The 24869-nt window shown below is 46.5% G+C and overlaps 1 protein-coding gene across 5 annotated transcripts; it reads right to left on the bottom strand.

The window, feature by feature from the left end:
* Positions 1-3892: 3892 nt before the first annotated feature.
* CHCHD5 (coiled-coil-helix-coiled-coil-helix domain containing 5) lies at positions 3893-24489 on the bottom strand. Of its 5 annotated transcripts, none has more exons than XM_073897407.1 (5): positions 24042-24448; positions 22806-22963; positions 22545-22710; positions 17289-19666; positions 3893-4538 (listed from the first exon to the last, which is right to left on the bottom strand). In XM_073897407.1, the coding sequence occupies exons 2-4, from the start codon at positions 22955-22957 to the stop codon at positions 19643-19645; spliced, it is 342 nt and encodes a 113-aa protein (XP_073753508.1). In that variant the 5' UTR covers positions 22958-22963; positions 24042-24448; the 3' UTR covers positions 3893-4538; positions 17289-19642. The 5 variants fall into 5 exon arrangements, with proteins under 5 accessions (XP_073753508.1, XP_073753506.1, XP_073753507.1 ...); XM_073897405.1 differs by lacking the exon at positions 3893-4538 and adding an exon at positions 14487-14992; XM_073897406.1 differs by lacking the exon at positions 3893-4538 and adding an exon at positions 14487-14773.
* Positions 24490-24869: the final 380 nt, after the last annotated feature.

Below are 24869 nucleotides of genomic sequence, written 5' to 3'. Positions count from 1 at the left end.
TCTGCTGACCAGTCAAGGCAGGGTATGTATAATAACCAACACCTCTTCTGGCACCTAAATTAATGTCATATTAAATTGGCCTGGGCCTCGATGGGAAACCTGGTTGCAATCCATCTTCTTCCAGATTGGCCTGGTTGTCCTAAGAGGAATCATGGTCACTCTCATTCAGTGTTGCCTAAAGAAAGGAAAAAGGATTTGGTCTAAGCCCCTATCAGTATAACTAACTATAGCAGTTGAAGGGATGGTTTATATTTCTTTCTTTTTTTTTAATTTTATTTTTAAGTGAACAACATGGGGCTCCCAACGTTGGGGCTCTCCACCCAACATGGGGCTCAAACTCACAACCCCAAGATCAAGAGTCCCATGCTCTTCGGACTAAGCCAACTAAGTACCCCTAAAAAGAATTCTTTTTTTTTTTTTAAGATTTTTATTTATTTATTTGACAGAGAGAGAGAGACAGTGAGAGAGGGAACACAAGCAGGGGGAGTGAGAGAGGGAGAAGCAGGCTTCCCGCGGAGCAGGGAGCCCTATGTGGGGCTCGATCCCAGGACCCCGGGATCATGACCTGAGCCAAAGGCAGATGCTTGACGACTGAGCCACCCAGGCACCCCCCCTAAAAAGAATTCTTAGTAGGATATATGGAGGTCCAGAGGTGGCAAGGTAAAACATCTCTACCATAGTGCCCTGGTGAACTTGTATGCCTCCACATAGGCCATGTAAGCAAGGCTAAACTAAAGTCTAATGCATGTCTTGGAGGAACACCTTACTAACCCCCTGAACTATGGCAACATAGGCAGTCTTCTGAGGAGCTGTCAGGAACCAGTTTATCATCTGCCTCCCTGGTTCTGGAGAGGCATGGGGCTTTAAGCCTTACCCTCCCTTGAGGACCACCACAGACTATAAAACGGTGGCTATCGTTTAGAATTGGCACCTACGCTCATGGGGTGAGGATTAGACAGGACATCACAGCAGGGGGTGGGAATCTTGAGGGTCACCTTAGAATTCTGCCTACCACCCCTCCTGCCCCATATAGCATGGTAGCCTGCCATGGGTGCCATTCATTGGCCATGTTGCTGTCATTTGGCCCCTTTTGTTTTGGTGTCACCCTGCACGAGGTCCCCAGGGATCTGGCACCTCTGACTCCTCACACTTTTACTTTCTATATAAGTAATAAAGTGTCCAGTCTGAAAAGAGGCTCACTGTTTTCTTTGCCCACATGTCAGCCAGGCCTTACGCCACTGGAGCTACCACGCAGCTGCTTACAGGTTGCTTGGCCACAGCAGGAAGAGACCAGGTCTACCGAGTGGGGATGGACTTGGACTTGAACACCAGAGGAACTGCAGGACACGGCCAATGTGTCCAGCAGGAGCTGGGGGGATCGACTGGATTCTCCTCGTGCTGCATCCAATGAGGCAAAACATGAAGTTGGATAAGGGAGTGTGGATTCAACTGGGAGCCCTGTCATGCGGTACAGGATTTAGCACCCTAGCAAGGAGCTGGCGATGGTATTTTTTTTTTAAGATTTTCTTCATTTGTTTGTCAGAGAGAGAGCATGCGCACAAGCAGGAGGAGTGGCCGGCAGAGGGAGAAGCAGGCTTCCCCCTGAGCAGGGAGCCCCTAAGCAAGGAGCCCAAGTGGGGCTCGATCTCAGCACCCCGAGATCATGACCTGAGCAGAAGGCAGACGCCTAACCAACTGAGCCACCCAGGCGCCCCTGAGGATGGTATTCATGTTCTCGTGGCTGGCTCATGGAAACTTAGGACAAGCCAGGGCCCACACTAAGTGAAACAGAACTGTCAGAGCAGCCGTGGCAGACTCAGTGGGACTCAGAGCAGTGGGCCTGCTGGTGTAGAGAGGCCGCTGAGGACAGAAACCCACCAGGGGGCTGTGGTCCACAGGAGGACCTGAAGAACATTCTATTTCCCGAGTGATAAGGAATGTGCCGGCGAAGGCGGCCCGCAGCATCAGTGAAAAGTTCAGTGGTGGCTCCTTTCTAGGCCAGTGCTGGTGGGACATGCCGTTACAGAAAGAAGTATGCTTCTAATTCTAACGGGGGGTGACAGAATCTCCGAATAGTAGGGGCCAGGTGACAGCACGCCCACAGCCGGCAGCAAGGTGGGTGAGGTTACTGTAATACGTGACAAGGCGATGGTAATATATGGCAGTCAGAGGAGTCTGTTCTCACAGAGAATTACAGAGGTGGTATTAAACCACAGTATTCCTAGGGGGCAAGATACAGCTTAACTTATACAACAACTAAAGGGAATCAGGATGGATGATAAAGGCTCGAGGCAGCCATCTCAATAAAAAATTATGATCCTGAGGCGCCTGGGTGGCTCAGTCATTAAGCGTCTGCCTTCAGCTCAGGTCATGATCCAGGGTCCTGGGGTCAAGCCCCGAGTTGGGGGTGGGGTGGGGCTCCCTGCTCAGTGGGGGGTCTGCCTCTCCTCTCCCTCTTGCTGGCTCTCTCTTTCTCAAATAAATAAATAAAATCTTTAAAAACGCCACGTGGTCCTTAGCCCATGGGAAAGCCTCTGAAACTGTTTCCCCTGACCAAAATAATCCATCAAAAACATCACTCATCCCAGGGGGACCGGCCCAGAGTAGAACCACCATAAAGAGGAAAGAACAAGCAGGTGGAGGTGCCTATCAAAGGGAGAAAGATCCCCTTAAATCACATCTGGTTCCCACCCCAACCAGATGTGTCCTGGCAGAAGGCGGGTAGACAGCTGTGCACACAACCAAAGGGTGGCTCCAGTGATCACCACTGCCTCGCCTGAGGGGGTATCCAGGTGTCTTCTCAGGGGAGCTGAACAGGCTATCAGGGATGCAGCAGACAGTCAGTGATCTGGCAAATGGCTCTTTGGTATCCCTGTCAGTTTGCCCCAGGGTATAACTCTCCCACCCTCTGGTTGTGGTCAAAGATGATTTGGGGTGGAATTGGGAGCCCCTGAGACAAGTCTGGGTTAAGTAAGAAAAAAAAAAATCTTGCAGGGTCACAAGCAGGAGTAGACCAACTAAAAGTGTTTCCAGATAACTGCAGTCATATGCAACCTAATGAGCACAGAACTCCCTTTTGGAAAAAGAGCTCTGGGGATTTGGATTCTCTTCTAGTATCTGCTCTCCTCCCTCAGGATGGACTGGGGCAAGAAACACTGGAAGCAAGGAAAGGGGTTACTTCTACAAGCCCTGCAGCGTCTCTCCCAAAGACCAACTTTCCCCACTGCCTCCCCTGCCCTGGGGCTTGACCCCATCCTGCAAATTCTGCTTTTATTATACCGTCCTCCCTAGCTGCTCCAAACAGGAGACCTGCCCCTTCTCACCTAAAACGAAGCAGGGAACTCCAGCCTCTTCTGTCTTCCTACCTGTTGGACTTTTAACTCCCCTCCCTGCATTGCCAGTATCAGGAATCCTTGACCCTCAGCCTCTACGGCTCTCAGTCTGTGCCTCCCACATTCGACCCGTGAGTCCAGCAGACACAGGCAGGTGCCTCAGACTGCCTGAGTTCCTCTAAAAGAATATTTTAATCTTTCATCCTGGAGACAGCTGCTTGCTCATTTCCAGGCCTGAGTCATTCTTCAGGCAGCCCAGGTCACAAGTTATGATGAGCAGGAAAGCCTCTGGGTATTTAACGACCGAAGGCCCCTTCCTGTAGAAGCCCTCTTTCCACCATGTTTGGGCAAGTATTTGAGTTCCTACCATATGACAATCACTGTGCTTGAGCTGAGGATATAAGGATAACATCTAGACTTGCAGCTAACTTCTTGCCAGCAAGATTGGAAGCCAGAAAATGATGGAACCTACCCAGTGTTCTGAGATGAAATGACTGTGTGTCGGGGCTCTTTCAGGTTCAGGTTCAACAAGTCACCAGGAGGGCTCACAGGACTCAGCATACAGTCAGACTCATGCAATGATTTATTAGAGTAAAAAGATACAAAGGAAAAAAAAAGGAAATGGTGCATGGGGCACAGTCCAAAGGAAACCAGATGCAAGTTCCAAGAGTCCTCTCCCAGTGGAGTCACACAGAACACGCTTAATTCTTCCGGCAGAGTTATGACAACATGTGTGAAATGTTGTCCACCAGGGAAGCTCATTAGAGACTCAGTGTGTAAGATTTGTATTGGGAACTGGTAACGTAGGCACCTCTGTCTAGCACATGTCAAAACTCCAGCCTCCCAGTTGGAGAGCAGATGTTCAGCATAAGCCATATGCTACGGTTTCAACACAGGAAGCCATTCTTGTCAGTTAGGGAATGATGGGAACCCTTCTGAAAGCCAAGGACCCAGATGCCAGCCAAGGGCCATTCTTGTAAGCAGTCCTTTCTAAAGATAGCAGCCTTGGGCCTGCTATGTTAATTCTTTTTTTTTTTTTCCACTGACTGTCGACTTGGAATTTTGCAATCAGTAAAAATACTCCTGAAGAATGAAGCAAAATGAAGACATTTTCAAGCTAACAAAGTAGAGGGGGTGCCTCCAACAGAGCTTCAGTGAATTCTAAAGGATGTATTTTAGAAAGAAGGAGAGCATTCCAGAAAAAACCTGAAGGAAAGAAAGAAGAACATCTACGGTGCAAAACATGATAAAAATGTCTGCCAGGCTTAAAATAACAAGATGAGAAACAAAATAAGGGACAGAGGATGGGAAGTTAATGTATTCAAATATCCTTGTATGATGTGAAGGATAGTAAAGCTATTCATTAATTTTAGACTTTAATAAGTTAATTACGAGTGTCAAAATATCTAGGGTAAAAATTATTAGGCTAGAGATAGAAATCCCATACTTATTCAAAGAAAAAAAAGGAATTATAGACAAATACTTAATCAGTACAAAAGAAGCCAGAGACAAATAGAACTAGAAAGGAAGGCAAATAGAAAGCACAAAATAAGATGGCCAAAATATTCCAAACAGCTTGCTGATTATCATATAAATTGTAATAGAATGTATATCACACACAAATAACTGAAAATTTTCACTTAAAAGATTTATAGTAAAGGAATGCAAAAGGATATATTTAGACAAACTAAGGAAAAGAAAGCAGATGTGGCTATGTTATTATCAGACCAAATAGAACTTAAGGCAAAAAGCATTACTAGAGATAAAGAGGATCACCCCATTATGATAAAAGGTTTAATTCATCAGGACATGAAATAAATACAAACTGGTGCGAACCTAACTAAATAGCATAAAACACTGTATATAAATAAAAAATGGGCAGAACTACCAGGAGGAATTCACACTACTACTATCCATGGGATACTTTACACAGCATTTCCTGTAACACTTTGACCCAGATGTTACTATACTGACTACACCCAACAGCCAAAGGCCGAAATGTAACAAGCATTGTGCAGCGCATACTATTTTGAATCTCACATCGAACTTTTATGAAAAAGGACCCCACATCACATTTTTCACCAGATATCAAAGGATTGATGTCACTTCCTGACCACAATTCAATTAAATAGGAAGTATTAACCAAAAAAGAAAATTAGGAAACATCATATTTGGAAATGCATGAAATAACTTCTATTCTTTTTTTATTCATACTTTTTAAGTAGGATCTACTCCCAAAGTGGGGTTTGGACCCACGAGCTGAGATCCAGAGTCATACGCTCTACCTACTGAGCCAGCCAGGCGCCCCCTCATAAAATTACTTCTAAATAATTCATCTGTTGAAGAAGAAACCATAGTGGAAATCACTTAGGATGTAGAAATGAAAAACAATGACAATACTACCATATCACAAACGCTGTCTAGACATTATAGCCTTAAATGGTCATGTTAGAGAAAACTAAAGGCTAAAAATTAAAGACCCATGTAAGTAATTTAACTTAAAAAGTTGCAAAAAGACAAAATAAATGAATTTCTAGGCAGTGGATTGCTGCCTTAAAGTTATTGATATTTTTCTTGGTCTTATTAAGTCTCTCAGACACGCTTCTCCAACTTACACTCCTATTAGCTATGGTTGGAACACAATTTCTTACACCCTCACCAACATTTAAAAAAAATAATTTGCTAAATTAAGTCCTAAGATAGGGAGGGAGTACAGATGTATTTTTTATTTAATTTTGAAAAAAGATTTTATTTATTTCTTTGACACACAGAGAGAGAACACAAGCAGGGGAAGTGGAAGGCAGAGGGAGAGGAAAAAGCAGGCTTCTTGCTGAGCAAGGAGCCCGACACGGGGCTCCATCTCAGGACCCCGAGATCATGATCCAAGCCGAAGGCAGATACTCAACCAACTGAGCTACACAGGCGCCCCAGATTCTGGTCGATTTTAAAGCCTGTGCTCATTCCCCTAGATGCCATATTGTGCATAATGGCTCATATCTGAACCTAATCTCTGGAAAGGCAAAGTGCCCCATTGTCCATTGGAGAGGGAAGAGCTTATGGAGGTGAGTAGATACAGAGTTTTGGCAGCAGTCCGTCTCACAGTGGGTCAGGTGAGACCCTGAACTAATCTTATGGTTATTTCCCTGATCACATCAGATATACTTCCCAACTGGTGAAATCCCCATGTTTCTTCCCTGACCCAAAGAATAAAACCTATTATGATGGGACAGGTCAAGTGAAAGCTTCTAGAATGTCTCCCTCCCCACCTCCACCTTAGATACTCAACCAAAAATCAATGCCCTATCCCTGGGGTGAGGGGGGCATCCCTCTCTCTTGCTAGCACCATCCAGAATTACCACCAGCCAGAACTCAAAAGATGCAGAGGTGGTGATTCCCAACATATCTTCATTTAACTTACATGTTTGGAATGTACAAAATCCAGATGATAGGTTTTCACAAATTTAATCAGGTGATGATACCAATGCTCAGCAGGCCCATGTACAAGTGGGAATAGTATACATGGAACAGTTCCTGTATGACATGGCTTGGCCATAGTGAGTAATGGAGTCCATGCATGGGTTCAACAAAATGGCTTTTTTCTCACAAAGGCTGCTATGGCTGTGACATTGATGAATGTCCAATCTGCCGTCAAGGGAGGCCAACACTAAGCTATGGGAATTTGGAAATATGGTTCACTCTAGCCAAGTTGACACACTACAAAGACATCACAGTGACCAAACTGCCTTCCCCAGGTGTTTGGATAAGGAGGAGAAGAGAGAGTTGATTTTTGAGGAGGATGTTTCAAAGCTCAACAATACCAGAAGCCTGTGGATGATAGAGAGCATATAGATTCATTGAATACTTGGACTCTGAGTCCATTGTTGGGTGGCTTTGCAGGCTTTGCTACAAAAGGTGCACCATTGTCAAACTGTAAATGTTCCAGAAAGCCAAATACACTACAGTTTGGTTTCAAAGACCACAATGGTGGGCCCAGAGTCAGCTGATCAGACTGGAACAGCAACATCATAACCTTAAAAAGTGTCAACAATAGTGAAGCACTGTTGGAAGCCAAAAAAGGAGAGTCAAAAGGTCCAGTGTAGTCAATCCATCAAGAGTGGATAGAGCCAATGCCCTCTGTCCTGTGGCTTCCTTCACTGTGAGATAAAGGGGCCAACTTTTGGCAGAAGTCACAAGTCTGGTATGCAGTGAAGCTTCTGCATCAGAAACAGGGTCCTCGGCTTTGTGTCCAGTGTATGATGGTGGCTGTAGTGCCATGTTCAGGATGACCATGGGTCCAGGAGACAGTCTGGACCACACAGGCTTGACCAGCACCTTGACTCCACTCTCCTCAGAGAAAGGGCCCTTATGGGCCCAGTATGCTGAATCACCAACCACAGCTATTTTTCAGTTTGCAGTCCAAAGAGGGGTGTCTTTAATTTGTCAGTCAGTAGTTTTAAGTAACAGAGCAGATGGCTAGTCCACTGGGGACGATCCAAGAGTCAGTAAAAATATGACTGGTTCTGTAGAGTATCATCTAAAGCAATGGATCTTCCCTTGTGCATTTGAATTGAATTGGTGTTGCCACCGTGGAAAACAGTGTGGAGCCTCATCAAATAATTAGAAATACTATATGACCCAGTAATTTCACGACAGGGTATTTACCCAAAGAAAACAAAAATGCTAATTAGAAGAGATATAGGCACCCTATGTTTATTGCAGCATTATTTACAATAGCCAAGATACAGATGGAAGTGAGGTGTGTCCGTTGAGAGATGAATGAATAAAGAAGATGTGGTAGATATAAACAATGGAATTTTACTCAGCCATAAAAAAGAATGAGATCTAGGGGCACCTGGGTGGCTCAGCCGTTAAGGGTCTGCCTTCGGCTCAGGTCATGATCCCAGGGTCCTGGGATCGAGCCCCGCATCGGGCTCCCTGCTCAGTGGGAAGCCTGCTTCTCCCTCTCCCACTCCCCCTGCTTGTGTTCCCTCTCTTGCTGTGTCTCTCTCTGTCATATAAATAAATAAAATCTTAAAAAAAAAAAGAATGAGATCTTGCTATTTGTGACAACACGGATGGATGTAGGGGGCATTATGCTAAGTGAAAGAAGTCAAACGGAGAAAGACAAATGCCATATGATTTCACTTATATGTGGAATCTAAAAAACCAAAAAAACAAAGCAGAAACAAACTCATAAATACAGAGAACAAACTGGTGGTTGCCAGAGCTGAGGGGGTGGGAGGAAAGCAAAATGGAGGAAGGGGAGTGGGAGGTATAGGCTTCCAAGTATGGAATGAATAAGTCAGGGGGATGGAAGGCACAGCACAGGAAACCCAGTCAATGGTACTGTAATAGCATTGCAGGGTGACAGATGGGAGCTACACTTGTGGTGAACAGAGCATAAGATATAACAGTATTGAATCACTATGCCATACACCTGAAACTAATGTAATATTGTGTGTCAACTATACTTCAATTAAAAAAATAATAAATTAATTTTAAAAATGAAGCAATGGTTCTTAACCAAGACTGATTTTTGTCCAGGGGACATATGACAATGTCTGGAGACATTTTTGATCTCCATGACTGTGGGTTGGGATGCCACTGGTATCTAGTGGGTAGATGCCAGGGTGCTGCTAAACATATTACAATGCCCAGGACCTCCCCCCACTCTCACAAAGAATTATGAAGCCTAAAATGTCATTAGAGGGGCACCTGGCTGGCTCAGTTGGTAGAGCATTGTGACAGTTGATATCGGGATCATGAGTTTGAGTCCCACATTGGGCATAGAGCTCACTAAAAAAATAATAGTATAAGTTAATTAATTAATTAAAATGTCAATCGTGATGAGGTTGAGAAACTCTGGGGTAAGGCCGTTCAGCCCACTGTGCTGACTGGCCCTACTGTAGTTGATCTTCCAGAGTGGTCACTGGGCTGGATGGTTGTTCATCATTCTAGTCTATTTTTGTATTTATTTTAAATTCTCTATAATGAGGGGGCACCTGGGTGGCTCAGTCGGTTAAGCATCCAACTCTTGATTTCAGCTCCTGTCATGATCTCAGGGTTGTGAGATCAAGCCCCACATCAGGTTCCACACTGGGCTTGGATCCCGCTTAAGATTATCTCTCTCTCTCTCTCTACTTCTGTCCCTTCCCCTCTAAAAAAATAAAATAAATAAAATAAATTATCCGTAATGAAAAGTGTAATTAAATGTAGAGATCTAAGGAACCAGAATTTTGGGTAATCTTTTTTTTTGTTTGGTTGGTTTTTTTTGGAAGAGGGGAGGAGCAGAGGGAGAGGGTGGGAGAGAATCTTGAGCAGGTTCCATGCCCAGCACAGGGCCCAACAAGCAGGGCTCGATCTCACAATACTGAGATCAGGACCTGAGCCAAAAGCAAGATTCCGACGTTTAACCAACTGTGCCACCCAGGCGCCCCCCACCCCCTTTTTTTTTTAAAGAGTTAGAAGTTTATCAAATACGCCACAAGGGGTCAGTGGGCAGGCCAGCCGAGGAGAGGCAGTCAGCCCAGATTTTTTTTTTTTTTTTTTTTTGAGAGAGAGTATGTTTGTGTGCATGGGGCGTGAGGTGCAGAGGGAGAGAGAGAGAATCCCAAGCAGACTCCATGCCAAGTGCAGAGCCTGACACAGAGCTCAATCTCACCACCCTGAGACCATGACCTGACCTGAAACCAAGAGTCGGGACGCTTAACTGACTGAGCCACTCAGGTGCCCTTTGACTAACTAGAACTTAAAAACTTGAAACATTAAAAAACAAATTAATTAATTTTAGAAAAAGAGAAAGCAGAAAGAAAGAAACAAACAAGCAAAGGAAGAAACGCAGTACTCATGAGCATTCAGTCCCTGTTCCTCCCTCTCCCTAGTCCCTGGCAACCATGAATCCACTTCCCTGTCTCTGGATTTGTCAATTCTGGCCATTTTATATAAATGGAATCACACAGTATATAGTCCTTTGTGACTGTCTCTTTTTACTCAACATGATGTTTTCAAGGTTCATCCATGTTATAGCATATACAGTACTTCACCCCTTCTTATGGCTGAATAATATTCCATTGTATGGAGATAGCACATTCTGTTTATTCTTCAGTTGATAAATATGTGGGGTTTTTCCGCTGTTGGGCTATTATGAATAATGTTGCTATGAACATCCTTGCACAACTTTTTGTGTGAGTATGTGTTTTCAACTCTCTTGGGTAGAATCCACCTAGGAGGGGAATTACTGGCTCATATGGTAACTCCATGTTTAATTGATTGAGGAACTGCCAGACTGTTTCCCAAAGCAGTGGCGCCATTTTGCATTCCCACCAGAAATGTATGATATCATGAATACCATGGGTTCTTGCATAATGATGAATTTCATATTTCACAGTAGTGAAAAGCACCCACTAAGCACCCACCTTATTGCTTCTTCTCAAATTAAGTAAAAATCTTGATTTTAACAAGTGATTTTGCTGAAATGAAGGCAAAATAATTTAAAAATAAATATTTAATAATTCTGAATTCTACTTGTCTTTATTTTATTACCCATCCAACCATCATCAATTATCCGGACATGAGCAATAAATATTAAATGTAGTCATCTTTAAAATGTTGTCAACCTTCAGGTGCCTGGGTAGCTCAGTGGGTTAAGCATCTGCCTTCAGCTCAGGTCATGATCCAGGGTCCTGGGATCGAGTCCCTGTGTCAGGCTGCCTGCTCAGTGGGGAACCTACTTCTCTCTCTCCCTTGGCCCCTCCCCCCTGCTCATGCTCTCTCTCTCTCTCTCTCAAATAAATAAATGTTTTTAAAGATTTTATTTACTTATTTGACAGAGACAGACACAACAAGAGAGGGAACACAAGCAGGGGGAGAGGGAGAGAGAGAAGCAGGCTTCCCGCTGAGCAGGGAGCCCAACGCAGAGCCTGATCCCAGGACCCTGGGATCATGACCTGAGCTGAAGGCAGATGCTTAACCACTGAGCCACCCAGGTGCCCCTAAATAAATCTTAAAAAAAAAAAGTTTAAAAAAATAAATTAAAAAAATGTCAAATTTTATCATCTATAGCCATAGCTTTATACATGTTTTTTGATTTTGTTAATGTAAATATATATTTATCATGGGAGGAAGATAGGATGCTGAATAATTTAGCATCTTGTCAGTTTGACTTTTTTTAAAAGAAATTAGTATATGAATATTCTTCCTGAGATATTATAATTTGCATTTTGTTAGACATATATGACAATATAAGGAGAACTATCTTCATTTTCAAATTATTCTATGCATCCCATTTTAGAGACAAACCATTATTTCCAACCATTCATTATTCTAAGCTCTACAGCCGGTGTATCCTGTCCATTCATGTTTGTACACACGAAACCTAAATTCCAACAGAAGGAACGAGATAGTTCCACACTGCCTTCAGAAAGGCCAAGCCTGGAGTGTTCAGAGAGCAGGAAGAAGGCTGTGTGGCTGGGAATGTGGAAGGAAATGAGGTCAGAGAAGTAATGATGAGGAGGGTGCCCAGATCACAGAGGGCTTCCGAGGTGACTGTAAGGACTTTGACTTTTGCTCTGAGTGAGCTGATGTGCCCGTGCACAGTTTTAGACAGAGATGTGACATGTGTTCTGACTTATGTATTAAAAGGGATCCCTCTGGCTGTTGTATTGAGAACCCACCCAAGGGTGGGAGTGAAGTGGAAACGGGGTTGGCAGGGAGGAGGCTGCTGCAGAAACCAGGGGGAGTGACATTGGCTTGTGCCGGATTTCGTAACAGGAGGTGTGGCTCTGTTTTAAAGATGGAGCCAACAGAATGTCCTAATACACTGGCTCCTGAGAAAACAGGAGTCAAGGAGGCTCCGAGGTCTTTGACGGGAATAGCTGGAAGAATGGAACCGCCTGAGTTAGGGAAGTCTGAGGGTGGAGGGCTTGGTTCTGGGAGCAGGATCAGGGGCTCAGGTCTGAGCTTGGGAAGACAGATGTTTCAAGACATCAAAATAGAGATGTTGGGCAGGCAGTTGATTGCAAGTCTGGAGTTTGGGAGACAAGTTGGAGTGGAAATTAAACTTCAGAAGTTGGGGCGCCTGGGTGGTTCAGTTGGTTCAGCGTCTGCTTTCGGCTCAGGTCATGAACCCAGAGTCCTGGGATTGAGTCTCAGGGCAGGAGCCTGCTTCTCCCTCTGCCCTTCCCCACCATGCTTGCTCGTGCTCTCTCTCTCTCTGAAATAAATAAAATCTTAAAAAAATAAAAAGCAACTTCAGAAGTTGACTATATTCCATAGTTGCTGTTGCTGTGCCCCTCCCCCACCCCCCCACAGCCCCGGTCTATACTGCATGACTCAGAATAATAAATCATGCCTGGCCGCATGACTCTGAACGACAGTGACTTATGTGTGCAGCTTAAGAACATTGTAGTTGTGTGTTAATAGTCTGTCTTTGTGGATTAACTGTTGTGTTCTATAGGGAGACAATACTAGTCTAACTTTTTTTTTAAAGATTATTTATTTTGGGGAGTTGGGAAGGGGCAGAGGGAGAGGGAAATTCAGAATCTGAAGCAGACTCTGCACTGAGCGTGGAGCCTGATGTGAGGCTCGATCCCACCGCCCTGAGATCATGACCTGAGCTGAAACCAAGAGTCGGAGGCTTAACCGACTGCATCACCCAGACGCCCCTCTAATTTTTAACATTGTATCATGACTATATTTTCTAGGAGTCTGGATAACTCAGATAAGATGCCAGCATGACCCAAACATCACCGAATACAAAGACTAAATGATTAAGGTAGTTTCATCACAAACGGGAGGACATGTGTAACTGGATTAGGGAAGTAACCGGAGCAGATCACACCGCACACTGCGCAGAAAGCAGTGTCTGCTTGCGCATGTGCAGAGAGGTATAGGCAAACAGAGACGGAGTCTTACAAGTTCCGCGTAAGGCAGGTGAGCACTTCTAAATCTATCAATAGTGGAGGTGTTTTTGTCTCCCCGAAACATACCAATGCTCAGTAGAAACTAGCAACCACTGAATTGGCTTGGGCACACCACACGAACAAGCAGACATCATTGTATTGTATTGTTCCCTTAAATGCTCTGTAAAACTGAGCACCCTTCTATTTCCTGACTGAGATATTGCAACTCAAATGTCTTGCAGGCTAACCTAACCCTAAAAGGGAAATCCTGATAACAGAAGTGTTGACCCCTTAGGGTGCAAAACCGATTGTATTAGATCTTCCTATAGTTATTCATGCTATAGTTCTTCATCCTATAGTTAGGCAACTGCAGCATGGCGGCAAAGAGAAATGCCCCCCTCCCCCCCCCGCCCCAGCTCTTAGGTACTTTGGTTTGAAAAATAGAGTTTCAATCATCTTCTTAATTTCTGTGACGACTGTAATGAAATCGCAGAAAACATAAAAGATTGCTGATCTTTTATCAAAGACAAACTAGGCTTTTCTTATTTATTTGCATATTTGGCAGGCAGTGCAAATTTAAATTTCGGCCCATCCCATTCAGTCCACGTTTCTTACCAAGGAAAATGAAAAGATCCTACTTGTTAGATGTCCTGGACATCTTATGTACAACATTGCTAAAACAGAGATGTGATTTACTTACCTATGATACTGAGGCTTTCATAATGTGCATTTTGGTCATGTTTCCATTTCTTCAAAATGTACAGAAGCATTTAATGAGATTTTTTACTTGATCACTTGTACTTCATTACATAAAATCTGCTTTGACTTGCAGCTCAGCAAGCCCACATCACGCTGATTCCTGGTGTCAGTCTGATGTGATGCCATCAAGTTCACTACTCTCTCAACAAAAGCATGGACCATGGAAGAATTAGGGTTTTCAGTTTTACCACCACATAAAAGAGAAGGACATCCTCAAGAATGCAGGCAGTTTGGAGAATTATTACTGGAAAAGGAAATAGAAAAAGCAAAACTGAGGATGCCTGGGTGGCTCAGTTGGTTCAGCATCTGCCTTCAGCTCAGGTCATGATCCCAGGGTCCTGGGATTGAGTCCTGCATCAGGCTCCTTGCTCAGCGGGGGTTTGCTTCTCCCTCTCCTTCTGTCTGCCACTCCCCCTGCTTGTGCTTGCTTGCTCTCTCTCTCTCTCTCTCTGACAAATAAATAATATCTTTTAAAAAAAAGAAGAAAAACTCTTACTGTATCAGACAGAAACACGTGGTTGTTTTTTATTCAATAGAGGTAACTTGCTTTTTTTAGTTAGTACTATTGGGTTTACATTCTGCTTTTTAAAAGTCTTGCACTTATGTAGCTTAAGAACATACATGCTTGCCTCGACCCAGTTCCCTGGGGCTGGTGCTCTGCTGGGACTAGATGCCTGGGGGTCGTTCTGGTTCTTCATTTTTCTGGTCTGCATTTCCTCCTTTTCTTCACCAGGCCCCTGCACTGTTGCACCACAGTCATGGTGTTATCCCATGTGGCTTATCCTGGGAAGGATGAGATTTGCCTGTCAGCCCACGCTCTGCAGCAAAGGCAGCTCCAGGGACGGTGTCCAGGCATCTGCCCTTGAGAGCCTCAGGAGTGCAGGTCCCTTCATTACACAAACTTGTCTGTGTCCTTGGCATTTTTGCTGCTTCTTAATACTTTTCAGAGTGACATTCTTTCCTCTGTCCAGCTGACCCAACACACCATGCATCGCATAATTTCTGGCCCATCAGAGAAGAAGGAAGGGATTTGAATTATTTGGGTCTGACCTTGTCTTACACGTCACCATCTCGCTGGTAAATATTTATTGAGTTTCAAAAAGAAATACTATTGTGACACACATCGACTCCCTGGACTCTGAAACCTCTGTAACACCAGGGGCATCAAAGTAGGTTTGACAACTTTCAAACCTTAATTCCGAGCATGTTAATATTATAAAACACAGTCAAACAAAATTGAGGAATTCCACTAGGCAGTGGTTCTCAGCCTTGCCTGCATATTGAAATAGATTTTAAAATTGGGATATATATATCTACCCAGGTGCCCTAAAACTATTAAGTTTTTATGGTAGTTTAATGGGATATATCTATCCCAATTTTAAAATCTATTTCTAAATATATATATATATATATATATATATATATACACAAATATAAAGATTTTATTTTTAAGTAAGCTCTATACCCAACATGGGGCTCGAACTCACAGCCCTGAGATCAAGAGTCACATGCTCTACCCACTGAGGCAGCCATGTGCCCTGCCAGCTTATTTTCTTTCAGGATTATGAATTTCCTTAGAGAATCTGGCCTCTATTTGTACAGATTCTGCTCAAAAGTTTTTCACAGCATAAACCAAGTGCTTACCTACTGAAGGGAGTGCTAACTGAAATATTTATCATTCTTATTCTGATTATCTTTATCAACAAAGTCAGTATGTTCAATGGCAAGCACAAATCCTCAGTTCATCCACCAAAGGTGAAATGGAGACTCTCGATGACATACTCTGCTTTCTGGTTAACACACCCTACCTCCTCACCTCTGCACTCCTTTGACTGGCACATTCTGCCTCCTCAGAATCCTGAGGGTCATCAGCTCACTGGACCACTTCAACATCTGCACATGTACCCCTACACTGACACCTGTCTCTTCCCCACACCGTTCTCAATACTCCCTTAGGTTTCATGCCTACCACTTCTAGTTGGCCTCCTGGGTTGAATGGAGCCATCCTTTGTGAACAGAGTCAAGCATTTTGAAAGCATTCGTGTTACTGCAAAACCTCCACCAATGGTAGTTGTGGTGGGATGCAGTCATGGGAGGCAGCAGTGACGGCAGCAAAGGGAGTTGAGATGATGGTGGCTGCTGCGGAGGCAGCCATGACAGGCTGGGAAAATGGTGGCTGTGGCCATGGGTCTCATTGCAATGAATGGCCACAGGGTGGCTCCCACTGAGTGAACCCCACTGAAGCTGATCTTTGCTGGAGTTTTCTCTCCCCCAAAGCCCACTCTGCCTGTGTGTCTGGCAAACAGGAAGCAGCACGGAAATTAAAATCCCAGCCCCCTAAGTGACCCTGAACAAAATGCCTGATGGGGGTTAGTGTATAAATACCCCCATCCCTTGTGGAGGAAGAGTATGTTCTCCAGTTTCCAGAGTTCCCCAGAGAGTTAAGCTGTTGCCCAGTGATAACTTGCGCAATTGATAATGCAGCCTTGATATGCTGCTTTCCCTTCCTGTCTCACTTCCCTCTGCCCTGCCAGTGCTTTCTGAGGCCATCTCCCAAAAAGCGTTGCCTCAAAATCTGTTTCTGGGGGAACCCAACCTAAGATAGTGCATCATGAACCAAGGATTATGATTCAAGCACAGATGGCACATTAACAAAAGCCAACCCTATGCCAAGCCGTGAAAGTCTCAACATATTTCTAAAGATTGAAACCATATAAAGTGTCCCTAATTCAATTGCAATTAGGCAAGATAACGAGAAAAATCCCCACATGTTCAGAAATTTAAAAATAGTTTTAAACTTCTAAATAATCTGGGATCAATGAAAAATGCAAAATAGAAAAGCTTGCTTTGTGGGGAATTTAAGTGTGTACATTAGAAAAGAAAAAAGGCTAAAAATCAGTGAGCTAAACATTCACTTCAAAAATACAAAATTAAATCCAAAAAAGGTAATTATAAAAAAGATAATTAAGTTACAAACAAATATACAAAGAACACCAGCAAAGCCAAAAGTAAATTCTGGCAAGTAAATAAAAGATTAATAAATTGGTATACCATCAAGATGGAATAAGAAAAAAAAAAAGAGGGCACAAATAACCAATGTCAGAAATGAGAAAGGGGCTTTCACTACAGATTCTGTAGGTCTTAAAAAGATTATATAAGGATATTGTGAACAAATTTATAGCAATTTGAAAATTCAGATTATGTGAAAACTCCCTAAATACAATTCATCAAAATAGACACTATAGAAATAGTGAATAGAAATAGAATAGAATAGAAACTATTCTTAAGATTTACTTACTTATTTTTTCATGAGAGGCAGAGTCCGGGAGCCTGATGCAGGACTCGATCCCAGGCCTCTGAGATCATGACCTGAGCCGAAGGCAGACACTTAACTGAGCCACCCAGGCATCCCTAAGATTTATTTATTTTGAGAGAGAGAGCGAGCGAGCGAGCACACACTGTGGGGGCAGAGGGAGAGGGAAAGAATCCCAAGCGGACTCTGTGCTAAGCACAGACATGATGCCAGGCCCAGTCCCACGACCCTGAGATCATGACCTGAGCCAAAACCAAGAGTCCAACACCAAACTGACTGCACTACCCAGGCGCCCTAAAACTCTTAAAGTTTTTATGGTAGTTTAAATGTGGGCAAAATTCCTTTCAGCCAAAAGCCATTGAGAGGTGGTCTCCCCACACCTTTAATCTGGGTTGGCCCTGTGACTTGCATTGACCAATAGAACGTGACAAAAACGATGATTTTGAGGTTTCCTTTTTTGCTCTCTTGGACCCCTGACATACCACCAGTTAAGGAAGCTGATCTAGCCTACTGGAAGAGAGGCCACTTGAGAGATTCTAAAACGTAGTCTCGACCTGTTTTGTTTGTTCTTATCACCTTCTTTTATTTAATTGGGGGGAGGGGCAGAGGGCGAGGGAGAAACTCAAGCAGAATCCCCACTGAGCATGGAGCCTGACACAGGGCTTGTTCCCATGAGCCTGAGATCATGACCTGAGCTAAAATCAGGAGTTGGGCACTTAACCCACTGAGCCACCCAGGGCCCTCTTGTTACACTCCTTTAATTACATGGAGCAGAACCCCAACTCAAGCTTACCCAAGGAAAGTGGGGTTGGCTGAAAACAGACAAAGAAATCTGAGGACTCAATCCACAGCCCAAGAAAACTGAAGCTGGGAACAGAAAGCCATCAGGACCCAAGCAGCCTTTTCAGAAACCACAAGAACGATCACATTCCTTTCTCTCCCTGGGTTTTCTCTGGCTTGCATCACATGGCTTCTGGTAGCTCCCACAACCCTGACTGCAGGATCCCACCTTAGCTCCCAAGCCAACTGACAAGTCTGTCTTAAAGATCAAATCCCCAGGAGACACTCTGGCTCATTTTTCCAAATCAGAGCACAAGCCTTGGGTTTCCAACAGCCAGTCCAGGCAGCACTGGCCAGTCACTTCTAATTTCTGGAAGTTTGTGGAGTCACCTCCAGGGGGAAGTGGCCTGTCTGAATGGGGAATCTGGGTGCAGGCCCTGGGCACACTCAGCCGGACACGCCGCGCTCTCTCTCCTGCATCTGTGCCTGTCTGCCCTCTGCCCTTTAGGACCTGCCCCGTGCTGGGGAGCAGGGTGATCAACCAGCCGGGCCCACAGAACATGTACTCATGAGGAGAAACTGAGAAGCTGCCACAGCCACTGCTGGTCCTCGCCCACGTCCACTCAGCACTCTTCTGGGTGCTGAACGTTGCTTACTTGATTCTTGGCTACTCTCTGCTCAGGGCTCGTTGATGGCAGGGCACGTGACCACACATGGGGCAGGCAGAAGTGCAAGACGGTCACTGCCCATGAAAACGGCCCCCAGTGACAGACGGGCAGTTGGTGATCTATATCCCAACCTCCTTGCCCCTTAGATTGAGCCCAGCGCCCACTGTGATAACTGGCGCGATAACACACCTTTTACTGGCTGCCTTCCTCTCTGTCTCACCACTCCACTCCCCTGCAAATGTTTCTGGAATCACATTCCAAATATTCTATCTGCACTCCAATTCTCAGGGTTAGATTCTGGAAGAACACAAACCAAGACAGAACAGAAGTCCAGGACAGCAGACTCTAACCCACACTTCTCAGAGCAGCTGTTCCCAGTAATAAAGCCAGTATTTTCATCCCCATTGCTTAGAGCCCATGTCTATCACACAACTGGCTCAAAACTCAGGAGGAAAAGAAGTGTGATATTATTGCTCCCTAAACCTCAAGGAAACACTCAATAAAGACTCGGTAAACGCTCGAGTGGAAGCGAGAAAGAGCCTTTTCCCATGTCTGTGCGGCAGGAGACAGGAAGTGGCTGTTGGCAGAATTAACGAGGAAAGAGGGGTCGTCTTAACCCTGGTGAGCAGGCCCTTCCTAGGCACACTGCGTGAAGCTGGGGCATAGAGGAGCAGGGTTTCCGCCCAGCCAGCTCTCCCCTCAGTTTCCCCTCAGTTGCTGAAGGCAGAAGTCAGTCTGATATACAGAGTCTTTATTTATTGTGAGTCCTGCTGTCCAGAGAAGCCAGACTCCCATCCAGGCCCCTCATGACTCCACCTGGCCACTCTTCAGGACTGGGGGCATCAAGTGGCCAGTTGCTCAGGTCCAGTTTTCCTATGGTTCAAAGAGTCCTCAGGAGGCAGGAAGTGGCTTTGCCTATGGAAAAAACACATGAGCATCTACTAGCACCTATTTTGTGCCTGGCCCTGGGGCCCCCGCTGGGGGAAGTTATGTAGACAGCAGAGGCTGCCCCTGCCAAGTCCAGAGTCTGGAGAGAGAGAGAGGGTATCAGGTGATGGCCTTGGCCATCTGCCATGTGAACACGTCTGACACAGTGAACTGTCACTGGGAGCAGGGAAGGCACCATTTGCTGTATTTACTGAGCACCTGCAGTGTGCCTGGCATTGTTACAGGGCAACGGATGAAGCAGGCACAAATCTCTGACTCTAGGAAGAGACAGGCAACAAATAAACAATAAAAAGATGTCAACTGTCTACAAAGAGAAGTAAATCAGGGTAAAGAACACAGGTGTATGCGGAGGGGGAGGTACAAGGAGCATCTCAAATTGCCAGCTATGTGAACACAAGATGTCTTTGTATCATGTTCTGTGAGATGAGACTGCTTGTATGTAGAGTAGAAACCAGAGGCGGCCCAAATCTCACTGCCTGCAGTCAGGGGGGAAGCTGCAGCAGGGACGCCATCACCCGGAAGGAGGACGGTGAGGAGGACCAGGTGTGGGAGGAATCACTCTGGGTGCACTCAGGAGCCACGACAAGGCCGGAAAGGGGAGAGATGTGACCTCACTTCCATTTTTACAAGGTCCTGTGGCTGCCAGGGGAGAGCAGATTTCGGGGCAGGATGGCCACAGGAAGACCAGGGAGAAGCTGGCTGCTTAACCAGGGCGGGAGCAACGAGCTCTGAGCTGGAAAGGCGAGGCCTTTACTGTTCAGATGCCCAAAAAACTTGAAAGAAAGAACATATGACTAACACAGAGCCAATATACAGACTAAGAAACTAACATGAATAGTACGCAATCATTACTAAATCATTTCTAAGAATTAAAAGTCCTTCCTGCTGGTGTCCGCTCCTAGAGCCTGAACCTCTCACTCATTACTGCCATATTAAAACAAAACAAGGACTACAGGGCCTGGTAGAAGGGCATCTCCCCCATCTTTAACCCAGAACTCAGCTCTGAGACAGGAATGGGAATGGAGCAGTTACAAGGCAGTAAGATATAAGCCATACTGGAAGGAGCTCAGAGACCATGTGAGCCCGGGGAGGGGATGGGCCCACAGGAGAGGTTTTCGGAGGGAGTGGTATCTAAGCCGGAATAGCAAGCAGCCAGGTAGCCTAGGAAGGGCAGTCCAGGCAGAAGGAAACAGCTGGATAAAAGCCTGCCAGCAGGAGAGACATGCACTTGAGTAATTGCACCTTCACCAGGGCCAGAACACAGAGTATGATGTAGAAAGTGGAGAGCGGGGGGTGGGGGCAGAGTCCAGACCATGCAGGGCCCTATACAGGTTGTGTTGGACTTTAGATTTGGCCTGATGGAAGTGAGGAGCCATGGAAAGCTTTTTTTGTTTTTATTTGTTTTTTTAAAGATCTTATTTATTTGACACACAGAGAGAGAGAGAGAGAGCACAAGCAGGGGGAGTGGCAGAGGAAGAGGGAGAAGCAGGCTCCCTGCCCAGCAGAGAGCCTGACGTGGAGCTCGATCCCAGGGTCCCAGGATCATGACCTGAGCTGAAGGCAGACGCTTAACTGAAAGGTTTTTAAGTGAAACAGAACATGGGGTGCCTAGGTGGCTCAGTCAACTAAGCGTCTGACTCCTGATTTTGGCTCAGGTCACAATCTCAGGGTTGTGAGACTGAGCCCCATGTCAGTGTGGAGCCTGCTTAGGATTCCCTCTCTCCCTCCCTCTCTCTCTGTCTCCTCCCCGCTCACACTCCCTTTCTCTCTCTCTCAAAAAAAAATAAATAAATAAAATAAATAAGTGAAACAGAACATGGTCAGATTTCCTTTGGGATGGCTCTGGGACCATCACAGAGAGTGGACTGAAAGTGATAATACAGAGCACAGAGGCTCCAATGAGAGAACGTTAAGAGGGAGGTGGTGCAAGATGTGACTTTTGCCTTAGGAGCGCACAGTCCGGTGAGGGGAGGCAGTAAATATCTAAAGTAGCATTTCTCAGGGCGCCTGGGTGGCTCAGTCAGTTAAACGTCTGTGTTCGGTTCAGGTCGTGATCCCAGGATCCTGGGATCGAGTCCCGCATCAGGCTTCCTGCTCAGCGGGGAGTCTGCTTTTCCCTCTCCCTCTGCCTGCCGCTCTGCCTACTTGTGCTGGCTCTCTCTGTGTTAAATAAATAAAATCTTTAAAAATAAATAAATAAATAAAGGAGCATTTCTCAACTTTGTTTTTACTACTGCTCACCAAGGGGTCTTTTAAGACAGCTTTTAAAAATTGCAGCCATCCATGAAATCTTAATCCCATAGTTATACTGCATATCTGTTTATGTACTGTATACATTAAAGAGAGTAAGACTCATTTGCCCCCTCCTCACCCCCTCACCCAGTACAGCTGAGGGACAGTAAGGAAGGGAATAAGAGAGCAGGTAAGGAAGGAGGTGGTTGAGGTCAGCCCAAGGAAGAACACAGAGAACCCAGCAAGGACCTGGGATTTTGTTCTGTGAATGGGAAGCTACTGAAGAGCTCTAAGCAAATATGTAATGTGAATAGTTTTCAGTTCCTAAATCTTCTCTCTGCCCACTGTGTAGGGGGCAAGTGAGAAGGGATTCAGAGAGTCAGGGAAAAGGCTGGGGCAGGGATCCTGGAGATGAACAGTTCGGGGAGGTGTCTGGACTCAAGCAGGGACTATGGGAAGGGGCAAGAGGTGATCATGTTCTGGATCCCGGGTGCACGGTGCAGGTCTGTGTGGGGCGTAGGGTGGGGCTGAGAATAACTCCCAGGTCTTTATTCTGAGCAACCAGAAGGATGAAGGGGGTGAGAACTGATGAGCCCCCCCCCCCCCGCCTCACCTCCACAGCTGAGGGTGAGTGTGCTGGCCGCACCTGCTCAGCACACTGAAGGAAGCGGCGCACATGCTCTGCACAGTTGCCCACAGCTGCCTCATTCTGTCGAAGACACTCCTCAAAGGCCTCAAAAGGCTCAGCACAGGCCTGGCGGATCTGACGGATGATTGGGCTGTGGAGGAAGGGCATTTCAGGCATTCACACTTCCACTCCACCGCCTCCCCCCTCCCCCCCCACACACCCTGTCCCATTCTTGCCCACACTCACTGGGAGGACGTGCATTGAGCAATACTCATCTTAAGGTGATGACAGTCCCGCTGCCATGACTCAGGCTTGGCCGCCACACACTGGCCATATTGCTCCAGCTCTCGGCCACAGTAGCGAGCAGTGACCTCCAGGGCCGCCTGCCTGTGGGACATGGTGGGCTGAGGATAATTCCAGACAACAGACAAGAAAGGGAGTTCTGATCTTGGTAGGAGGATGGAGCAGGGAACAACACTAGGGATCTCGGGCAGATCCGGGAGTCTGAAGGATCCTGGGATAGAGCCAGGGAGATGGAGGAGGAGGTAAGGCATGAGCCCTGGGGATTGTGGAACAGCCTGGGGGCTTCTGGGAAGATGGTGGAGATCTTTTCCAAAAAAGATTTAATCATTCGAAGGCAAGCCTTGGGGTCCTGGAAGAAGGGTCCTTGAGTTCAGGCATTCCCTCGATAGGGCCTCAGAAGTAAGATCTTGAGTTCTAGGAGAAAACCTGGGAGCCCTAAAGGGGTTTGGAGTTCTAAAAAGAGGTTTAGAAGTCCAAGGGGTAAGGTCTTTGGTCCTGGGGAAGCGTCTATTTGACCAGAGTCTTAAAGATTAGGCCTGAGGACAGGGGTACTGGAGATGAGACTTGAAGCCCTGGGGTGGGTTTGGGGGTCCTAGGGTGGGTCTCAGAGTTCTAGGGACATGATGTGGAAACCCTGGGGAAGGTTGGGGCTCTTGGATAGATCTGGAGGTTCCTACAAGTAAGCTCTTGGGAACAAGATCTGGAAATCTAGAGCGGGACCAGGGGTCTAGGAACAAGTCTGTGGGTGATACAGGTGAGGTCTGGGATACTGTGCAGACCCGAAGGTTCAAAAGGTATGGTTAGGTGATCTAAGGGGATGAACCCGGAGCTCTAAGAACGGGTCTAAGAATCGTAGAGGTCCCGCGACAATTCTGCAGTCCTAGGGTTGGTGGTGGACAGTGCCAGGGGTCCTAGGGACAGCGATTGGGTGGGTGTTAAGGGTGGACCTGACAAGTTCCCAGTTACCACGAGGAAGAGGGGAGGAGTCTAAATGGTCAGGGGGCGGGGCCTGGACACTCGGAGGGATGAGACTTGTAATGGACTGCGCTGAATCCTAAGGGTCGGATCGCCGAGGAACAAAGAAGCCAATCCTTCCTCCCGGAGTCCTGGCGTAGGTCCAGGTCACGGGAAGAGAGGGGGTGCGGCGGCATATCCGGGGTAGGCGCTCCCGCTACTCACATCTCCAGGCCGGTGCCGGTAGGGAATCAGTCAGGGAGGAAAGTCCCGCCTTTTCCGGTACAGGTTGTCATGGCGGCGCCCAAGTCCGCTGTCCTTGCCTCGTTTTTTCCGGTCGCAGAGCCGGCAAGCGGACCATTCCATTCCCTTTAGGCCCAACCTGTCATGGCGGCGCCCTGTCTCTCCTTCCGGCCCCGCCTGTATTGGACGCGCCTGCGCAGCCATCGCGGGCCCCCATTCGGCTCGGTTGCTCTACCCCTTTCTACATCCGGCTTGCCAAGGCCCCGGCGGAATGCACCGGAAATAAGGGATGGGCGCCGGCAATAAGGGATGGGCGCCGCCTCGTGTGCTTCTGTCCTAGCCGTCCGCCCGGAGCTGGTGGCGAGCGGCTGCTCTGGCCACTCAACCTGGCGCCGTTGGTGGCCAGGTTGGGCGCCGTGGCTGCCGGCTGCTGGGCGCGGGGACTGGGAGCCTGACGCCTAGCCACCTCTGTCTTGCGCAGGCGCTCCCCGTCCTTTCGGGATGCTGGTTCGTGCGCGCGCGCGGAGCCGCGGGAAGGGGGCCACCGCAAGAGTGGGACCAACCGGCCTGGACGTCCCTTCGGCTCAGCCTGGGTTACCCAGACCAGGCCACCTCCTTCTTGGCATAAACCCTGGGGCCAGGCCGGAGTTGAGTGTTAATATTGGCTCCACGTCATTATGGGCATGTGTAGTTCTAATTCCTCCTGGTGGGGTACCGTTTCCATCTCTTGATCTGTCCTCCGGTGTGAGGCCTGGGGGTACGTTTTCCCCTCTTTGAGGTTGGGCGCGAGTATCCCATGATCAGAGAAAA

The sequence above is a fragment of the Callorhinus ursinus genome, unplaced genomic scaffold (assembly GCF_003265705.2).
Source record: "Callorhinus ursinus isolate GAN/ISIS: 27379988/994484 unplaced genomic scaffold, GSC_fseal_2.0 scaffold10, whole genome shotgun sequence".
Taxonomy (NCBI): Eukaryota; Metazoa; Chordata; class Mammalia; order Carnivora; family Otariidae; genus Callorhinus; species Callorhinus ursinus.
The sequence above is the reverse complement of the archived record's forward strand: the minus strand, read 5'-3'. Positions and strand labels throughout refer to the sequence as shown.